General features: G+C 47.2%; 1 protein-coding gene across 4 annotated transcripts in view; it reads left to right on the top strand.

Annotated features, from left to right (window-relative positions):
* The window catches only part of PTPRA (protein tyrosine phosphatase receptor type A), a 127988-nt gene that overhangs the window by 13597 nt on the left and 95875 nt on the right, over nucleotides 1-18516 (top strand). For all 4 annotated transcript variants that reach the window (XM_071808448.1, XM_065836767.2, XM_071808447.1 and 1 more), the window contains exon 2: nucleotides 12368-12505. In XM_071808448.1, coding sequence (XP_071664549.1) covers nucleotides 12488-12505 — 18 coding nt within the window. In that variant the 5' untranslated portion in view covers nucleotides 12368-12487. The remainder of the gene's footprint in view (nucleotides 1-12367; nucleotides 12506-18516) is intronic.

Raw genomic sequence — 18516 nt, 5'->3', positions numbered from 1 at the left:
TCCCGTCTCTTTGCACGTGTTGGCCCACGTCTGAGCACGGGTGAGGCAGCTCAGCTTGCTTACCTTGGCCTGAAAGCATCCCTGTCCCGGCTGACGTTTTGGCAGGGGAACCGGGGAGATTGGCTCGGTGCGGTTGCCGCAGAGCCTGGGAATGCCCAGGGTGGGGAGGAGCAGGACAAGGGACCTCTCGCCTGGTGGCAGTGGCCTTTGTGATCATCCAGCTTGGAAAGACCCATGATAACCCACCGCAGAACTTCTCCAGACGGTGCCTGACGCTGATCTTCGGATAGGCTGAAATGAAAATGTGGAAAACAGATGTGACCTGAAGATACTATCTTGTTTAACTATCTCTATCCAGATGTTTCCAGCTTGTAGTGCTAATTTCCACTTACAGTTGTCCAAGAACTGAATCCAAGATGCTCCCTGCCCTCACGTCTGGGAAGAGGGGTCAAACAAACCTTAACATTAGTCCTGCGATGGTGACTTTGCTCAGTCCTGCATCTTTTGCATCCAGGTGGGGCAAGACCATCCATACCCAAACTGCCACATGCATCCAAAAATCATCATCTTTGTTGTCAAGATTTTTCTTCTTGGATTGAAAAGCAAGAGGAATGAATATTTTGAAAATAGTATGTGTTTCAGGGTAAGTACTTTTCAAGGGCTTTTCATCACGTCCACTTTTGGAGACAGCGTGAGTAGCTTTCTCTAAGGGATGCTCTTCCCTCAGGACTGCCCATGTTTTTCTTCAATTTCATCGGTACGTGACCACGGAGCACTGAAGGATTCATATGAATTTTTATAACTACGTCTGAAAGGCAAGCTGTTCTTTCAAGCCTCTCACAGAATCTGTGTGACAGGAGATGCTGTAACCAGGCTGCAGCGATAATTGCGTTTGTAATGTGAAAGACAGAACAGAGTCGAAAATTCTCATCGTTGACTGGCTCTGTGGGGCCACAAGGTAGCTTAAAAAATAACCCACCACACACAAACCCAACCAACCCAACCATTGCTTTTGACATTTAAAATCGGTCTGGGCAAAACATTAGGAAACAACATACTCTAGGGGACGAGATGATCTAATACATCTGACTTTAAAGAAACATGCTCCCATGGAAACTCGTTTCTGTGCATATTCCAAAGCGCTGGCTGCTGCTCCAGTTTCCCCTGCCCCCCCAAACCATCTCGGCATAGTCAGCAAATTCCATTTAAACTTCGCTTCTGCCTTTTGTGCATGTACCTGAGTTATCTCCATTCCCAAGTAACCAGTTCCTTGTCAGAAGAAAGGCTTTCAGGATGCTATTGGACACATACTGTCTGTTTTTGGAGGAAAACTTCTTGATTTTAAGTATTTTGCTGGAGATCCTGACTGCTCTGCGTTGGGTGGCCTCCTTGGGACGAAGTTCCAGCCGCCCACGTGCACCGTCTGTGTTGAGCATTAGAGAGGGCAATCTGGAGAACCCATCTGTGCCGTAGGATTTCGCCATCGCTGTTCATTGTTCCTTTGACATTGCAGTTGTGATGTACGATGATCCTTGATGTAGCAACTCCGTTTTGCAAGCAGAAGCTCTCTGCTGTTTCGCGCTGTTGAATTTCGAGGGGTGTGGGGACTCTGCTTGGCTTAGGGATGCTTCTGTGGTCACAGAGCCTCCCCTGTCCTTCCTCCAGCCAACCCTGACTGCAGATCAGACCTTGCTGAAACCACCACTTAGTATGAAGATATCAAAAGGGATTTGACATCCCAGGTGGTTATGGGGTTGTTTACTCGAGGTTTTTCTTCAGTAAAGGTTTGGCATTCCCTGGCTTGAATACTAGGCTGATTTCTTTGTTGTATGTAATTGTAGGTGTGGTGGGGACTTTCTCAATAGGACGTTGCGTGTTCAGTCTCATTCCTTTTCCCTTGTACTACATAAAGGATATATTAGATTATCTTTTCAGGATCTGATTCTTGCAGGGTTGGTCAGGAGCAGGTGCCAACAGCCGCTCTGGGTGTATGTGAAGTAACAGCAGCAGCTTGTCTGGGACTGACCGTCACCTCCTCTCTGCTCAGGACGATTTCACCTCCCTGCAAGGTTTCCATTTTCAGGAAAACCGCCCATAGCAATGAAACTTGAAAAAAAAATCAGCCATCACATCCAGCAGATTGACCTGTGTTGGTGTTTGGGTTTTTAACCAGGGTGAATGAGTCAGCCTGTCCTCAATGGAGCGGTGGAGCAGGGAAAGCACCAGGACCATCAATACCGCTTGATGCCTCCCTCTTGCTGTATTTCCACCGTGCCTAAATTACGGAGAAAGAGGAAAAACCACTCTGTGCAGTTGCCTCGGTTTGAGGGGGGCAAGTTTTTTGCTTCTTCTGTTCTCAGCTGGTTGGCACCAGCTGCGAAGTCTCAAAACTTCTGACAGATTTAAAACCTTTGGAGAAATCCTCTTAAAAAGCAGATATGGAATAGAACCATCTTCCCATCTCCCGTGTCTCATCCTTGGCTTTGCAGAACGATGAAGGTGCTCCTGTTGATTTGGTTTTTACTCACCTTTTCCTTTCCTTGAAGATCTTAGGGCCAGGGTGCATGCTTGCGAGAGTGTCTGGATGTTTCTCATTACTGGGACTCCAAGGTACGTGTCTTCTCTGCTTGTTGTTCCCAAAAAGGGCACCAGAAACATGGAGAGACCGAGACCTTGTGTGAACCTGAACTTCTAGTATCACGACTCTAAGCAATGACCTTAGGGAGCTATATCAAGTCACTCCACAAATAAATCTCTATAAATCAGCATTTACACTGTAGAACTTCAGGCAAGTCGGCTGCAAATCACTTAAGGTGCAAGAGAATAAAATATGTAGCTGTTATGAGGTTAAGGCTGTAGAGGTAGATAAGTACTGATCTAGAGGCCGTGGAGGACTGGTGACTACCAAGTTATGGCAAACTTATACCAAATTCTTGTGTTTAGTCCTTGGGATATGGCCTTGGTGTCTTGGGACTGTCGTTTGCATGCTGGACACTTGTATTTTTTGCTGTTCATCCTTTCTTCCTAAGAGCAGAATGCAAAGGTGTGTGAGAGCTTATGTGCCCGAGTGCTGGGGTCACATCTTTCACCCATCAGCACACGGAAATATCTATAAGAAAACTGGTGCTGGTGGAGATGGGAACCATCCCGAGTGTAGTCAGGGCAGATGGGACACGCAGACTGAACCAGCCCATCTAGTTTAGGCTTTATTAATTAGACGTGTTATCGGAGTCATCTGTATTTTCTTTCCTTTTCTCTTTCCAAACCAGTTCTTCTGCTTCGTTACCCGCAGAAGAGCACAGTCTGAATCCTCAAGGCTCGCACGACAATGTTTGTTTCCCGTGATCTGTAGTAATGCTGTAATGTTGTAACAACTTTGAGAACTCAGTGGAGCTTTGTGAGATGTGGGTATCAGAATTTTTGGAGGTGCCAGTTCTGTCCAAGTGTCATTGTAATTTTGGGAGTTGATGGTACAACATGTCCACCCCAGCATGCTGTCGGTGTTTCTAAACACTTCCACCCCATGCATAATTCTTTGCTTGCTGTAGGATGGTTGAAAACTTAAATGGATTGGAAAGGAGACTGGATAAACTCGTGGGAGTGCAGTGCAAAGATCCCTGAACAGTCTGTGCTGGAGACTGGGAAGTGTTGTAGGGAAAAAATGATACGGGTGGTGCGGGTCTGCCCTTGCATCCCAGACCTGCTGCTGGTTGCTGTTGGAGGTGTTGAATTATATGTATATGAGATGTGGTGTGTCATGTCAAAGCCCTAGAGGTGCTGGAGCAAGCTGAGAGAGGGGAGCGGAGCTGGTGAGGGGCTGGAGCACAAGTGTGATGGGAGCGGCTGAGGGACCTGGGGGGTTCAGCTGGAGAACAGGAGCTGAGGGGAGACCTTCTGATCTCTGAACTGCCTGAAAGGAGCTTGGAGCCAGGGGGGTCGGGCTCTGCTCCCCAGGAACAAGCGCCAGGAGCAGAGGAAACGGCCTCAAGTTGCGCCAGGGGAGGTTGAGGTCGGATTTAGGAACAATTTCTTCCCCAAAGGGCTGTGGGGCATTGGAACAGGCTGCCCAGGGCAGTGCTGGAGTCACCATCCCTGGAGGGTTGGACAGACGGACATGAGGTTCTCAGGGACATGGGGCAGTGCAAGGGGTGAGTTAATGGTGTCTGTGCCCGTAGGGCGGAGGGCGAGATTGTAAAACCCTCCAAGTGTGATGTGCCCACATCTGATGTGAGAGACGGGGGTGCCTTGTCAGGTCCCCCTGTGCCTGCATATCCACATTTCAGCCCCGTGGGTCTGTTTTCCAGCCGCCGTTTGACGGGGTGAAGGGCAGCTTTGCGTGTTGGCTTCATGTGTAATGCTCTTCCAGGGAAAATCCTCATTCATGAAATGAGCCGCCGGATCATCCCTGCATAAATGGGGGGAAATGACTGTTAACGATGGATTTGTCAGCCGACTTGGATATTGCCCAGATCCCTTCCAGGACAAGATGATGACCGTACACACGCACAGCGTGTTATCCATGAAGTCCTTTTCCCAGGTGCGGAGCATCTTTGTGTATGCACAGCATCTGCCACGTTAATAGGCTGCTGCTGTCTTAAATTAGCCAATTAATTGGGATATTTCCTGCCCCTGCATCCCCTTTCTGAAGCTATGAATCTGCCGTGTTGCTGATGAAGATCCGCGATGTTGAGATATGTGGAGGTTAAATCGCAGATAAACCTTTGGGTCGCGGCGGGGGGATGCACACGCTGTGCTTCCTCCTCAACTTGTGTCCAGCTTGAACGATTTTGTAACACGATTTTGTATTGTGATTCCTCCTCCCGAACGCAAGCGGCCCCGTTGCTAGGGGAGGGGGGAAAAAACCTCAGGAACACTAATGTTCAGTGATCCAACACTGGAGATAACATTGACTCACTGCTGAAAGCCTCAAAGCGAAACAGATGTTCAGTTAATAGTGACTAAGTTAAAGGTACCAGATGAGCAAAGTTTTAACTAAACTATTTAATGTGCGGTTGCTAGCTCAGGCCGAGCGTGAGCAAACAAGGTGCAATGCAAAAATCGGCTTCTTTTCTGTCTTAAAGCTCCTGCATGTTTTTATTAAAACTTTTTTCCATTTTTTTCCCTTTTTTTAGATAGGTCTTTCCGGCTTGACTCATTCTGACTGTAATTGTAACCTTTAGTCCTGGGAAGGTAATTATTTCTTAAGGCATGAGAGCAGTAGGGTGATGGGCTTTTGTTGCTGCCTCTGTCACCTCATTGCCTGACAAGTCACTTCTCTAGGAGTGTCCTGTGTCTGTGAGCTTGGACTCGACGATCCTTGTGGGCCCCTCCAACTCAGGACATGCTGTGTAGTTGGGGATAATGACGCTTGCTCTCAAAACTAAGGAAAGTGGACTTCATGGTGCGTCTGCTTAGCCTTGTTTTTGCCTTTGTGAACGAGTAGAAAACTTTGAATCTGAATGTGACTGTCATACAGCTGTTAGGTTTTGAGTAGGAGACCGTTTTTGAAGATATTATGTTCTTAATAAATAAAATGAAGATCGGAACTGTGATTCCAGGAACTCTTTGAGCAGCCAACACTGGAAGGACCTCGAGATGCTTCTGGTGTAGGTATAAGATTCCTGTTCCTTTGATCATTGCTGAGAAACCTGCAGTATTTTCTGACTGTTGGGAGCACAAGTGCCACTCGAATTGGAGCACAGGATTTAATGCTCAAAAAACATCATTGCTCTCTATAACTACCTGAAGGGAAGTTATAGTCAGGTGGGAACTGGTCTCTTCTCCCAGGCAGTTAGCAATAGGACAAGGGGACATGGGCTTAAACTCTGCCAGGGGAAGTTTAGGCTGGATATTAGGAAGAAGTTCTTTACGGAAAGAGTGATCAGGCATTGGAATGGCCTGCCTAGGGAGGTGGTGGACTCACCGTCCCTGGAGGTTTTTAAACTGAGATTGGACATGGCTCTTAGTGCCATGATCTAGTAAATGGGCTGAAGTTGGACCAAGGGTTGGACTTGATGATCTCTGAGGTCTTTTCCAACCTAGCCAATTCTGTGATTCTGTGATTCTGTGAAGGAATTACGTCCCGGTCCCTCTTCTCAGCAGCACGTGCTGTGTGAGCAACTCTGGGCTTCTCAAGTCCAGTGAATATCTGATATGTCTGAAAAAGGACCATGGCCAGAACTTCCCTTCAGGCTAAGTCCCGTAATCGCTCCACTCTGTATTTTTGGGTGCAGTAACTCGTGTATTTGGCTGCTGAGCATCGTGGCATCATCAGCAAAGGACAGAGAAGCCCGTGGGCTGCCCAGGCTGCTCTCCCTGGTGCGCTGAGCCCAAGCAGGAGCTGAAGCCAGGGCTCCGTCTTTTTTCTTCTTGACAAGTTCTGGATGGTTTCTATTAAGGAAAAAAAAGCTTTTTGGATCTTGTCTGCGGGTGCCTCCCTTTGCAGGCTTTTTTTTCAAGAGCCTGGATGCTGAGCACTTAACCCTCCATCCTGCTTACGGGAAGAGGGACAGACAGCAAACCTTGTTGGCACCTTATTTCACTTAATTCCTGTGTTTAATCATGCTTTTGCTTTTAAGAGAGTCTCTGCCAAAATCAAGAAGCTAAGAATTAAGATCATTATTGTGGCAATGGAAACAGTCGTGTTCCCGGTCTATGTGCAGTGGAGGAAAGGAGCAGCCTGGGTTTGATGGGGTCTCTTGGGACACACTGGCCTCCAGGAGTTAATTTTGCCCCCGGCTTCTCTGTCCATGAGCAATCCATTTGTGCTGGAAGTAAATGGCAATTTCTTGCAGCGAGGATCAGCTTCACTGCTGGAGAAAGGGATGTATCTTTATCATCCATATAGCTGCTGCTCTCTGTGCCTTTTTTATTTGTTGTTCATCTAAACTAAACTCTTTGCTGATGACCTTGCCTGTATGATATCAGATTTCATGGGGACCTATGAGCGTTTTTCTTGCTTGCTTGTGCTATTTCCCTGCAATTTCCATCACTGCAGTAATCAAGCAGTAGCCATCGAGAGGGCTGAGTAGATAAATGTGCAGATTCTCCAGACAAAGCTGTAAGTACAGGAAGGAGATGGAGCAGCTCATCCCAGAAACCGTGTCCAGGCAGCTCATTGATGAGAAAATCATCAGGAGTGGTCAGTGAGGGCAAGTCCTGCCTGACCAACTGGAGAAACTTCTATGATGAAGTCACTGGGCTGGTAAACGGGAGGAGATCGGTGGACATTGTCCACCTGGGCTTCAGTAAGGCTTTAGACCTTGTCTTCCATGAGATCCTCATGGAGAAACTGTCGATGTATGGATTGGGTGAAGAGACAGTGATTTGGGTTGAAAACTGGTTGGATGGCTGGACCTGGAGGGTGGTGACCAGTGGCACAAAGTCTACTGGGAGGCCAGTGACTCACCATGTACCCCCCAGGTCAATACTGGGGCCAGTCCTGTGTAACATCTTCATTAAGGATCTGGATGATGGGGCTGAGAGCACCCTCAGCCAGCTTACTGGTGACACCAAACTGGTTTCAGACTGAGAAGAGCGGCTGATACTCTAGAGGGTTGTGCTGCCATCCAGTGGGACCTCAGCAGGCTGGAGAAATGGGCCAATAGGGACCTCCTGATGTTCAACAAGGAGAAGGTTGAAGTCCTGGCCCTGAGGAGGAACAACCCAGGCACCAGGACATGCTGGGGGCACCCAGCTGGAGAACAGCTTGGCAGGAAAGGACCTGGGGGTGCTGGTGGACACCGAGGTGACCAGGAGCCAGCAATGTGGCCTCGTCACAAAGAGGCACAGTGGTGTCCTGGGCTGCATTAGACAAAACGTCACCAGCAGGTTGAGGGAGGTTGATCCTTCCCTCTGCCCAGCACTGGTGAGGCCACACCTGGAGCACTGGGTCCAGTGCTGGGCTCCCCAGTACAGGAGAGACATGGACAGACTGGAGAGAGTCCAGCCAAGGGCCATGGAGATGATTCAGGGCCTGGAGCTTCTCTGCTGTGAGGAGAGGCTGAGAGAACTGGGACTGGTCAGCCTGGAGAAGGCTCAGGGGATCTCACCAACATTCATAAACACCTGACGGAAGGCTGCAGAGAGGACAAGGCCTCTTTCTAGTGGTGCCCAGTGACAGGACAAGGGGCAACGGGCACAAACTGAGACACGAGAGGGTCCTCATGAACATGAGGAAACACTTTTTGACTGTGAGGGTGACCAAGCACTGACGCAGGTTGACCCAAGAGGTTGTAGAGTCTCCATCCTTGGAGATCTTCAAAAGCCGTCTGGATGTGATCACGGGCAACAAGCTCTGGGTGGCCCTGGTTGATCAGGGGGTTGGACCCCATGATCTCCAAAGGTCCTGTCCCACCTCAACCACTCTGGGATTCTGAGCCAGGGAGGTTGAGGTTCTCAGGAGATCCAGGATGGGCTGAGCCCTCTGTAGGGCTCTGACTGTATATAAACACAGCTGGATTTTGGATCGTATAACACTGTAGGATCACATCTGCTTTACTATATAGATCTGAAATGGCTTAATAATTCTTCTCTTGCTGCCTTGGATTAATTTCTATCTTTATGCCGCGTGTTTTCTTTCACTTGCTTCCTCCTTTCACCTTCCCAGATGTCTCCTCAGAGCAAACTTCCGTGACTCTTATTGTTCTACTTGTTTTCATTCTCCTTCTTGGGTAAATGTATTATATTTTGGTTTAAGTGTGGTTCCCTAGAGCTCTACAAAATGCTCTTTCCCTGCTGCATTTTGAAGTATTAGTTGCAAAAGAAAGGGGAGGGAGTCCCAATTCAGGTGCATTTCTCTTCCTGTCTCTCTTTTGTCTTCTAAAAGCGACCAAAGCCACAAATAAATAACGCTAATTTTTGCAGCCATCTGTGATCGCAGGACCAAGCTGTTTCAGCTCTATCTGTTAAGGGGGGAAGAGAAAAAGCTCTTTGCATTAGCAGCAACCCCCCGTCTCCCACAAATCGCAGTCTGTGCTCCCATCTACCACGAAAACCCAAAGCAAACAAAGATCCGAGCAAAGGCAGGAAACGTTTTGGGTGTAATTGCCGGTAGATCTTTGCTTTCGTGATTACTGTTTTCACCCCAAAAGACAACCCAGCAGCGCTGTGGTTTGCTTGGGTGGATTTATTTATTATGAGCTCTCGCTGGGTGCTTAATTTGACCTTTTTGGCAGCTCCATGTGTTCTAAAACGTCCTGAATGAGCGTCTCCTGGATAAAAACAGCCCATGGAGGGAGGGAAGGGGCTGGTGCTGGTGTCAGAACCTGGGTTTGGAGCTATTTTGGGGGGCTGGAAAAACGAAACATCAAAATCAAACCTTGAATAATGGTCCAGAAAACTGTGATTTAGCATCAGCAGCTCGTCACGGCCACGTGTAGCAGCGGAATAAAACCATAACTGCTTATCTTTAATGTGTCCAAATTACCCACTTAAAATACCATATTGCTGATATGAGGGTCTAGAAGATAAATAGGACTTGTAGTATGGGGAGGGAATATTGAGTAATCGACCCACATCTGTATTGGGGGGGAAAGATCTTCCATTTCTGATCTGAGGAACTGGTTTTTCTACCCCATCTGTTGCATTTGTTGGTCTGTCAGAAATCAGGATTGATGTGAAACACTCGGATACTCAGCAATCTGTACATTCTGCAAGTTGTATTATATATAAATTGCTGAAATATTGATCCTGTTTCTGTAATGCTTTTTAAATTAAGCTGCTTAAAAAGCTTCAGCATTTCTGGTCTTGTAGGCTCCTATAGCATGAAGTGCGCAGGTATTTTTCCCCTGTACCCCAGTCTGTAAGTAAATGATACTTCTCTGAGCTTCCTTCACATATTCTCCAATTCTTACGTGTAATATTCCTGTTATAAATAACTCTTTTATTGAATCCTTGAGGCAGATGCCGCCTACATTTGTATATTATATCCAAGTTGAGGTCTGACAGCTTGGTGCACAGTCCTGCCCTTCTGGGAGCGAGAAATTGAGATGACAACAAGGAAAATATCCATGCCCCTATAGGTAACCCCCATTTCCCTATAGCTAATCCCCCTATAGCTAACCCATTTTCCCTATACCTAATCTCCTTTTCTGAATATAGAGCGACCGTGTGTGTCTCCTCGCGAGCTGCAGGAGGCCGGAGAAGTGGCAGACAGACGCGCAAAGGATTATTATATTTGATCAGGCTTTGAAATGGGCTGGAGATAAAGCCCTTGGTGTTTACTGGGCCATTAAACATTTATTAGCCTCTCTTGGTAACACTGTAAATAAGAGCTCTGATTAGAGGGGAGGGATTTAGCTGTTGATTTTTGCACTGATTTGTGGAGCTGGAGAAGCAGGTTGTGGAGTTTTTAAGAGATTGATTCGGGGGAACATCTGCCCAGCTGTTTTGGAGGGAGGGGGCAGAGTAGCTGGCCCAGCCTTGCTCGTCTTTATCGGGAGGAAATGCTGAAATCTTGGGAAGTGGGAGAATTCAAACAACAATGAAAAAACAAAAAGATTAGGGCATGACTTGGGAGTTAATCTATCCCTACCCTTCCGAACAAAAATCCTTCCTGCCCTCAGGTCAGAATGGCTTTTGGGTCTGGCTTTAATTAGATTTGAAAGAGGTTTCTTGCCTGTTCCCCCCCAATACCCCCGCACGCACGCCAGGCTCGCCGAGACTCTGTTTTTTCCTTCTTATTTCCTTTACACCCCCTCCCCAAACTTTAATGGGAGATGAACGGCATCACCACAAGGCTCAGGCTTTTCAGCGGGGTCTTGGCTGCAGCACCTGGTTTGCGATGGGGGTTTTGAAAGGCGGAATACGACGGGATTACTGCATCGCTGGGAGGCCGCAACCCGGCCATCCACACCGCAGGCAGTCCCTCTGAAGTCAATGAGATTGCAAAGCGTGTAAATCAGGCTGGAATTTGGCATTTTCCTCAAAAAGCGGGGGATATTTGTTTTACTTGCATATAAATGGCTTCTAATAAGACTCTCTAGACACGACCGATCCTTCTCATCACACCGTCGCTCCTTGCAGCCCCGAAGTTACTCTTGGCATCCTTTCATGGGGAATATCGGTGTTTGCTGCTGGGCTTGCTGGGAATGACTCAGGAGGGAGCGCGTCCCCGGGACCCGCGGTGTGAACAGAAAAAGGAGACGGGCTTGTTTTCACACTTGAGCCTCTGCCGTGTTCCTGTTCCACCGTTTCGACCTCGTCAGGCTGTGGGATAATTAGAAGGAGCCTGTTTGGCTACAAAGCTGGGTTGCCGCGAGCAAGCCCGGCTTATTTCTTGGGGAATGCAAAGCGATGGAGTGGGCGACCAAGGAGCGTTGCTGCACCACGGGGGAGAAGATGCTCTGCTGCTCCTTCCCCGTGTCTGCAGAATATATCTCATTTCTACAATGTAAAATAAATAGGATCTATTCTGCTACCTGGGTGGTTTGGGTGCTGTGCACAGTTTACTCCGCATGTGTGAGGGCTTGAGTGCTCTGATAAAGCATTATAATAAAGAAATTGGCTTTTCACTTGCTACAATTGAAGGGATTGTTAATTTTGGCTGCGCTGTTCTAACAGCATAGGTGGTTTTAGCTATTCCAGACTTGCTTTATGAAAATGCATCTTGCCCGTTTATGTGCTGTGCAGCATGTGGGGAGCGCAGCGAGCGTTGGTTGAAAATGGAATCCGAAAACTGGAAGGAGTCCTACAGAAAGTAACCGAGAAACTGAATATATTTAATTGAATAATTGAGAAAATAACCGGGTCCCATTGAGCTGGTTGCCAAGGCAGTAATTCACTCATCTCTCCCCTAGCCTGATGAAATAGTTATTGTTTTCCTCTCCTCTTTACCAACGTACCCACAGCTCCGGAAGAGCCGCTCTGCGCTCCCGCCAATGCTCCGACTGATCCGACCCTAATTCCAGCTCGGAGCCGTTTTTGGGAGGGGTACAGAGCTTTAGAAGCACCTTTCACTGGCTCAGGATGTAAAACCTGGCACAGCCAGAGAACTCTCCAGCTTTAGGCCAAGTTATAGATGTTCTTTGTTGTCCTCTCTGCAAAACGCAGCAGTTTAAGACTATTTTTCTTGTTTATTTTGTATTAGCAGACTGTGTAGCTTTGGATTACTCTTATGCTATGATCTTATCTCTTCTCAACCACCTCCATGCCTTCTGCAGGCTGCGGTACCTCCAGCTCTGCCTGGAATACCTTGATAAACTCATTTCATATACATTACCGGCTGGGATAATCTCAGTTATATGGGTCAGTCCAATTCATCCACAACAAAATTCAAGCAGCTGGAGCAATAAAATGTTTTACTTCATAGGGGTGATCTGTGAATAATGGCACAAGCCGTTAACTGGGTGGTTTTTATCTCTTACAGGGCGCATAGAGAATAATCGTCAGCCTTAATAAGGATTGATTGTGTGCTGCCCATCATCGTCCTGGTTTGGTATTAATCGGAAGAAGCTTCGACCATCACGTTGGGGAGGTGAAGAGTTGCATGAGCGGCCCTTTTAAGGTATAGTAGAAACATAAATTAGATCTTAATGAACATGGTCATCCTGGGCTGGAGGTTTGCCTTTGTTTTGGTGCAAACTTTCAGGAATCTACTGTTGTCTTTTTATTCACTTGAAAGAATCTTTTATTTTTGAAACTTGTGTTGCGAGACGTGTAGAGTTTGGGTATCAATATTTGCACTATTTTGAAGAGGGGTTTTACTAAGGCAGTTTTTTAATTAGTTGTACAAACCAGTGTTAGACTGAAATACACTGATCTCTGCTGTTACCTTGGCACAGATGGGCTTGTAACTCTGGTGTGAGTGATTTATTAAGAAGGAGGAAAGAAAAAACAGAGTCTTTTTGAGGAAAGGAAGGTCGCGGAGTGAGAATGAAGGTTATGGAGTAAGAAAGAACGTTACTGAGGATGTCAATGAATTAAAAACCAACATCCAGCAGGGAGTTTGTGGGATGTTGTTCTGGTCAAAGTTCTTCCCCTGGTCTGACTTGAGGAAAAGATTGTAAGATGTCTTGTTCTGTATTTCAAAGGAGTCATTCCAACCAAAATGCGTTTGGTGCTAGGGTGGTATTGCTAGAACAGCAAACTGAGACGTGTGCGTGAAACCTGGTGACTTTCACAAACGAGCTCTTCTTTTAAAGCACTTCTTGTGGCTGTGGCTTGCACAGGTTCCCTCTGCCTGGAGATGAAATTTGTGTGTGTGGTTTGCTCTTTCCCCCGAGCTCGCACGCAGGGTCCTGCTGACACTGCAGACGCTTCAGGCTGCACCAGTTTATGGTTTCCTGCAAAAACTCTTTGAACTCTTTGCAAACCCGGTGCGACACCTCCGTGCCAAACCGAAGCCGCTCGTAACTTTTACGGGTGGCTAAATGCTTCCCTTTGAATTGGTGAGATACTTAGCAGTGAGTTTCAGGTCTGTGCATGGGCTTAACTCAGTTTCACGTTGGGTTTTGCTGGATGAGTTATTTAGTCTGCTTGGCTCGCTTTTGGATTTGACCTCTTTTTGAGGACAAGAGCTGAATGAACCCCACTAATTCACTGAGAAGAGGCCAACTGTCCTAGAAGGACTTTGTCCTTGGTCCATGCTGATCTCAGGAAAGGTTTAAGTTCAATCAAGCAATAGTCGGAGATACAGAAGAAATTTCCCTATGATACACACTGTAAACATGAATAACATAAACTCTGTTTAATATTCAGGTTTTGCTGGTATAAGAAAAGCCATTTCAGAAATTGAATATATTCAAATATCTACCAAAATAACCCAAGTCCTATCGTAATCCAGTGTGTATGTAGGACAAAAATGCTACTGCACGCTGAGTAGCATTCAAAAAACACCTGTAGTCTGGATGCGCCTATCAAGGCTTCTTGGCAATTTGGGTTGGGAACTGTCAATTCAGCGGCCACTTGGGATCCTAAATCCGCTGGGATCCATGGGACGTGTGAACTCACGTGAACAGGAGCGGCCGCTGCGCAGTGTAAACGATCTCGACTAAATTACTTCTGTCCGAGTGGTTGGTTTTGCATGATGTAGCCAGATGTGGATGTGATGCTGACAGCTGGAGCAAAACAGCCCAACGATGCTTTCCTTCTGCAGCAAAATCCCTTTGGAATGAGACAGCCAGGTCCACAGCTGAGGTCATGGGACTTGTTTTGTCATAGAATAGTTTGGGTTGAAAGGACCTTCAAAGCTCATCCAGTCCAACCCCTGCAATGAACAGGGACATCTTCACCCAGATCAGGTGGCTTTTGTGGGCAACAGGAAAGGCGTTCTGGGCTGAGTGTGTTTTTCTCTCTAAAACTGTGGTTATGAAATAGCCAATGCAAGCTTGAGCACCCTTTGATGCTTTTATGGGTTTCTTGTTAAAGTGTTTCATTCTCCATCACCGATTGATTCATTTTAGAGCTCAAAAGCATTCAGATTTGGATTATGTGGGAGAAAATGAACGCGTGAAGTCTGTACAAAGCCACCCACTCAGCTGGATCACCAGATTGCTGGGCTTTGTTTTCTCTGGTCACATTCACTTGTCACAAGTTGCCGTCCCCTTTTTGTCAGCTGTTTCAGCAATGTCACACGTTTGTTCCAGCTCAGCCTTAGTAGGGGGTACGATGCCAGCAGACCAGGGAGCTGGTGTCTGCAGAACACAGGTAAGAAGACATCAAAGGTTAGATGTAAAACCCCAATTACTGCTGAAAAGGTTCTGTTTGTGTAACTGGAACCCTTGGGATCGCAGACATCGTAGCGCTCCCAGGTCTGGTGGCTCCTGTGAGAAGAAGTTGCAATGGTCAGAAATCAAACTGGCTGAACTGGAAACACAACACAGGGGAAAGAGGGTGAGAGGTAGAAAAAGCATAGAATGGTTTGGGATGGAAGGGACCGTCAAAGCTCCCCCAGTGCCACCCCTGCCTTGAGCAGGGACATCTTCACCAGCTCAGGTTGCTCAGAGCCCCGTCCAGCCTGGCCTGGGATGTCTCCAGGGATGGTTCATCCACCACCTCTCTGGACAACCTGGGCCAGGCTCTCACCACCCTCATGGCCAACAATTCCTTCCTCATGTCCAACCTGAATCTCCCTCTTTTAGTTTAAAACCATCACCTCTTGTCCTATCACAACAGGCCCTGCTGAAAAGTCTGTCCCTATCTTTCTATGGGTCCTGTTTAAGTCCGGAAAGGTCGCACTGAGGTCTCCCCGTAGCTTCTCTTCTCCAGCTGAACAGCCCAACTCTCTCAGCCTGTCCTCCCAGCAGAGGGGTCCCACAAAAGCTCCACTAACACCACTCACCGCCTCTCCCAAAGAGCAGGAGTGGAAATCCAGCCTGTCCTCCCCAGGGATGGTTGCACTGGCTCATTCCTGCCTGATCTTCCAGGGCTTTGGTGTCTGGCCCAGCTTCCCGTACCGGACAGGACAGTATCACCGACCCACGGTTGGGTCAGCCCAGGTTTTTCCACTGTCATTATTTTCACAATCCCAACCGGTTTACAGGAGGTGTAGTGGGGAAGTGTCCTCGTTGAGGTGCAAAGCTTGCAATGAGAACAAGGATGAGCTCTTTCTCCCCAAGCCTTAGGCCACCAGACCTGCCTTAGGCCAGGCATTAAGAACACCCTACTGTTTCAGCGCTATGCTAGCAGTGAAGGATGTGCCGTGAGGGCGGCTTCGTAGGAAATTCAGCTTTTTCAGATCTGCCGAGATCCGCCGCTGTGTGCAGCGGGTCGGAAGCTGCGCCGTCGGGATTCCTGCCAGGAGACGTTTCTTGGAAACTCTTCAGCATACAGTGCGAGCAGCAGGACGGGAGGTCTCGGTCTGAACTCGAGATGATCAAACCACGGAGGTTTTGGCAGGGCTGGATGTTAGGATGCCTTTGCTTGGCCTTTCTTGTGGGGGTGTAAAGGTGAAGCCCTGCCTGGGCTGGCTCAGAAACTTCCATCTGACTTTGTAGGAAGCTGAAGTTTCCGCTGAATAGGAAACTTTTTGGGGAGTGTAACAACTGTGTGTTATTGGATGGAATTCTCCAACCCTTTGGCTACACCCAGCCTATTTTTCTGAATCAAACTAATGCTGAAACAACCCTGCAGGGTCATTAATTCTTTTTAAAGCTGACTTTCTTCTTCCATGTTCGTCTTCCCTGACGTCTGGTCTTGCTGCTCACGTTACCTCTTGGTCTGTAAGAGGAAAGGGTAGTGGAGGTCATTTGTGACTCATTAAGACCCTTGATTGACTTCAGTAGGAATCCATATGCACTGCTGCAGTGGAAGTAACACCGATCTTTATTATTTGCTGTAAAATTCACCCAAAATACTCTCAGTTCTCCATCATGTAGGGATTTAGGGGCTCACAGCGCAGGACGAGACACAGAGGGAGGAGGGAGAACTCTCTCGCCGCAGTTCCTGGAGGCAAGATAAGTGCTCACATTTTGGGGTGTATGATCACACACATGGCAGAAATGTTGGGGTTTGGTTTCTGCTGCTCCAAGAGGTGGGGAGGAATTCCAGAATCATAGAATCACAAAATCATTTCAGTTGGAAGAGACCCTCAGGATCATCGAGTCCAACCATAACCCAACTCCAGCACTAACCCATGTCCATGAGAACCTCGTTTAAATGCCTTTTAAACCCCTCCAGGGATGGTGACTCCAGCACTGCCTGGGCAGCCTGTTCCAATGCCCCACAGCCCTTTCCAGGAAATAATTCCTTTCCTAATATCCAATCTAAACCTCCCGTGGTGCAACATGAGGCCGTTTCCTCTCATCCTATCACTTGGGAGAAGAGTCCAACCCCCTCCACACTCCAACCTCCTTTCAGGCAGTTGTAGACAGTGATAAGGTCTCCACTCACCCTCCTGTTCTGAAAGCTGAACAGCCCCAATAAATTGAAAATGAAGAATAAATGGAAAATGTCGGAGCTGTGACTGGAGCCTGGAATGGCCATTATTCTTTAACCCGGGTCAGATTTTCCTCAGTCTTTTCTGTATAGTTTCCCTAACAGAGCCAAGCTGAACTTGAATGCTCCCTTGCTTTAAGCTCATCTGTATCAGCAAGGTACGGTCGGAGCAGAAATCCTTTTATTGGTGATAAGGATAAGGAGAATTTCCCAAAACTCAGGCTTCCTCCCTGTGTTTTTTCTCCAAGGAGGCCCTGAGAAAAGCAGATAGGCTGGGAAGCTGGAAACTCCAGACAAGCCCATGCACGCAGGGGTGTGCGTACCAACATGCAGGTACACGGAGCGCTCTCCCAAGTAGCCCAAACCTGAGAAAACCGAGATAAAATCAAGAGACAATTGAAGTTAATTATACTTCCAGGGCAATTGGAGATGGGTTGGAATCTTGTGGGGTTTGTGAGCCCTCCCGCTGCAATTTGGGGCTGAGCATGGAGAGGGAGGTTTGGTTGCTGTGGTCACTGGGGGCTTGGTTGGGACTGTTTGCTGGTGTCAGACCGTGGTGGCTTTTGGGCTGTGGATGGCACAGATGTCACCACCCAAACCCAATTATCTTCTCATTGCAAATTCTTCTTTATGTCACTTGGCTCCTTTCACGGTGGAGGGAGCCGACCCTTGTTCTTCAAACTGCACAGCACAAGTTTGGATTCAACAGAAGTTTTGGCTGTGGATTAAAAAACAACAACAAAAAAAGCATTTTGACATGTGACTGAACTTGTTTGTTCTTTTTCCACCCACATAGTTTCGCTTTCTTTGCATCCTCACCAAACTCTGGCCTGAGTTTTGTGTTTCGGGCAATGGTGAGGTCGCTATCCTGGCTTTGAACTTCATGAGCTTCTCCAAAGAGCCTTCAAAAAAAGCCACATTCCAAGAAGTCTTGGATATCTCTGATTTACAAAGGAATTGGGATATGACTGAACTCTTAGAAATACCAGATACTGGACATTTGTGTGTTTATAGGTGAGCTGGTGTGGAGCAGCTGAATTACAAATCCATTGTGAGGGTTAAAAGCCTGAGAAACAAAAGGAAGAGCTTTGCTTTAGCTGTAGAAGAACCAAAGTCTTTAGGGATCAAGCAATGGGAGCTCACAAAATACACAAAACTGTGTGGAACGGTATTTCTTGCCATCCCGTTTTCCCCATCCTGTGAATTTAGGCCAAGAAGTGCTCCACTGACTTCAGAATTTTGCCTGGTGTAACCTTTGGGTCCACAAGCACATCGTAGCAAAGCACCATCAAGCACTTAATTATGGGACATGGCGCTTCGTTTTGTTTGGTACGTTCGCGTGTTTGTCCAGAATTGTTCTCCACCAGCAGAAGGACGTGGTACGGTTAACAAAATAACACATCCTTATTTTTATTCACTTAAGATGTAAGATCTTTCTTCAAAGAATCGTGCATAAAACAAGAGTAAGGAAATAAAGGAAATAATAATAATAATAATAATGATAATAATAATAATAATAAGTCATCTTTGGAATGGTCTTTCCCTCTGGCATCTTCACCCAGGTCAGTAATTCGAAGGAGGTTTTGTGGGAAGGGGAGATGAGATACAAGAGTTGTTATGACTCCCCCAAGGGTGAGAACT

Source organism: Patagioenas fasciata, chromosome 4 (genome assembly GCF_037038585.1).
Source record: "Patagioenas fasciata isolate bPatFas1 chromosome 4, bPatFas1.hap1, whole genome shotgun sequence".
Classification (NCBI taxonomy): Eukaryota; Metazoa; Chordata; class Aves; order Columbiformes; family Columbidae; genus Patagioenas; species Patagioenas fasciata.
The sequence above is the reverse complement of the archived record's forward strand: the minus strand, read 5'-3'. Positions and strand labels throughout refer to the sequence as shown.